Source organism: Ipomoea nil, unplaced genomic scaffold (assembly GCF_001879475.1).
Source record: "Ipomoea nil cultivar Tokyo-kokei standard unplaced genomic scaffold, Asagao_1.1 scaffold3065, whole genome shotgun sequence".
Classification (NCBI taxonomy): Eukaryota; Viridiplantae; Streptophyta; class Magnoliopsida; order Solanales; family Convolvulaceae; genus Ipomoea; species Ipomoea nil.
In genome coordinates, this window is record NW_017619493.1 from 542,637 (window position 1) to 545,009 (window position 2,373).

General features: G+C 45.0%; 1 protein-coding gene across 1 annotated transcript; it reads left to right on the forward strand.

Moving 5' to 3' along the window:
• The first annotated feature begins 1,547 nt into the window (after positions 1-1,547).
• LOC109164441 (uncharacterized mitochondrial protein AtMg00810-like) lies at positions 1,548-2,102 on the forward strand. The gene is made up of 2 exons (XM_019312979.1): positions 1,548-1,673; positions 1,839-2,102. Exons 1-2 carry the CDS (start codon positions 1,548-1,550, stop codon positions 2,100-2,102), a joined length of 390 nt encoding a protein of 129 aa, XP_019168524.1.
• The last annotated feature ends 271 nt before the right edge of the window (positions 2,103-2,373 follow it).

Sequence of the window (2,373 nt, forward strand, 5' to 3'; positions counted from 1 at the left end):
GTTGTTCCTCCCGGTAGTAGCTCTGCAGCGGTAGTGCCGAATGTTATTGAGCTTGTAGACTCGTCTGATGTTGGTGCCTCCGTCTCTTCTGTTTCAGACACCACTGATTCTACGTTTGTTCCCGTGTATGCTCCGCCGGCTAGGAGGCCACGGGCTCGTCAGAGGCCTCTGGTTCGTGCTCACCCGATGGTCCTCCGTCACATGGGTCCAGCCAATGGACAGGCTTTGGCTGCGGTGGTTAGTTCTAAGCCCATGTGATACTCTCAGGCGGTGGCTTTTCTTGAGTGGAGGTCGGCAATGGATCTTGAATTTAATACCCTGCTTTAGAACAATACATGGAGGTTGGTTTCTTATCCCCCGGGTCTCAATGTAGTCGGATGCAAATGGGTCTTTCGGGTGAAGCGGAAGGCCGATGGTTCTGTGGAACTGCATAAGGCGGTCTGGTTGCCAAGGGGTTTAACCAAGTGGCTGGCGAGGATTTCTTTGACACGTTCAGTCTCATTGTGAAGCTTACTACCGTTCACCTGTTGCTTGCTTTAGATGTGTCTCGTGGTTGGTCTATGGGCCAGTTAGAAGTTCACAATGCGTTTTTTAACGGTCATCTTTCTTAAATGGTCTATATGAAATCCGCCAGGGTATGTTGATGCTCGGTATCCTAATCATGTGTGTCTCCTTCACGCTCGCTTTATGGTCTGAAGCATGCTCTTAGTGCGTGGTTTCGCCAGTTGCATGACTTTCTGGATAAGGTTAGTTTTCGGCCTTCAAAAACTGATGTCTCGTTGTTTGTTTATACTGAGTCGGAATGCAGGGTGTACCTTTTTGGTGTATGTTGATGACATTCTCATTATGGGTAGTGCTGTCAATACGGGCTGGCGGGGCGGGGCGGGCCGCGGGACTAAACAGAGCGGGCTAAAAAAGCCCGCTCCTAAGGGGGCCTAGGGTTGCCTGGCCCGGATCGCCCCACCAGTGGCCCACGGGCTAGGCGGGCCCCCGCCTAAACCTCCTCTTAAAAAAAATTGTTAATCTAAAAATAATAATACACTAATTAACTGCTTAAACAAACATAAGTACTAAATTACTAATGAACTTACTGCTTAAACATACATACATTAACTACGCCAGAGACGTAAATGAAGTCTATTTTATTCTTTGTCTATTATTATAATATATATATATATATATATATATATATATATACACACACACACACACACACACACACACACACACACACACATATATATATATATATATATATATATATATATATATATATATATATATATATATATATATATATATATATATGTATATATATATATATACATATATACATATATACATACATACATACATACATACATATATATATATAATAAATAAATAAATAAGGCAGCAGCCCACCAAGCTCGCCCCACTAAGCCCGCTGACCGAAAAAAGCCCGCTCCTAAACAGTCCTAAATTTTCGAAATTCGCCCCCTACCTAAGTAGGGGTGGGGCGGGGCGGGCCGGCACGACCGGCTAAGCCCGTTTTGACGGCTCTAATTATGGGGAGTGATTCCGATCTTGTGATGTCTCTGTTTAATCGTCTGGCTGAGGTGTTTAAGGTTCGTGATTTGGGGTCCCCTCACTTCTTCTTAGGCATTGAGACTGTACCTGTAGATGGGGGTCATGTGCTCTAACAGCGGCGTTATATGGGTGACATTTTTAAGCGCGCTGGAATGGAGGATTGTAAGCCTATCTTGACTCCAGCTGTTGTTTCCCGTACACCCGTTTCCGGTTCTTCTGAGGTGTTATCTGATCCTACCACTTATAGGCGTATGGTTGGGGCTCTTTAGTATCTTACTATAGCGTGTCCCGATCTGTCATATGCAGTGAACAGGTTCTGTCAATTCATGCATGCTCCTACTGAGGCACATTGGAGTGATCTTAAGCGTGTTCTTCGCTATGTTAAGGGCACTATGACTTATGGGCTTTGTGTCTCTAAGTCTGACTCGGTGGTTATTCACGCTTTCTCGGACTCAGATTATGCCAGTTGTCCTGTTGACAAGAAGTCCACCAGTGGTTTTGCAGTCTTCTTGGGTAGTAATTTGATCTCTTAGTCCTGTCAGAAGCAGCGGACTATGGCTCGCTCGTCTACCGAGGCTGAGTATAAGGGACTTGTGGATGTTTCGACTGAGGTAACGTGGTCGGTTTCTCTTCTTCGTGAGCTTGGGATTAAGTTGTCTTCTTATCCTCGTTTGTGGTGTGACAACTTGGGCGCCACTTATTTGTGCGCTAATCCCATCTTCCATTCTCGGACTAATTAAACATGTGGAAATCAACTATCACTTTGTGCGGGACAAAGTCGCTTCTAGTGAGTTAGTTGCATGT

Bases quoted from the DNA above. Each gene is read 5' to 3' on its own strand.
- LOC109164441 (XM_019312979.1), top strand. From the start codon at position 1,548: ATGGGGAGTGATTCCGATCTTGTGATGTCTCTGTTTAATCGTCTGGCT. The intron at 1,674-1,838 runs GTGCTCTAACAG...GGGGCTCTTTAG, and splicing joins TACCTGTAGATGGGGGTCAT to TATCTTACTATAGCGTGTCC.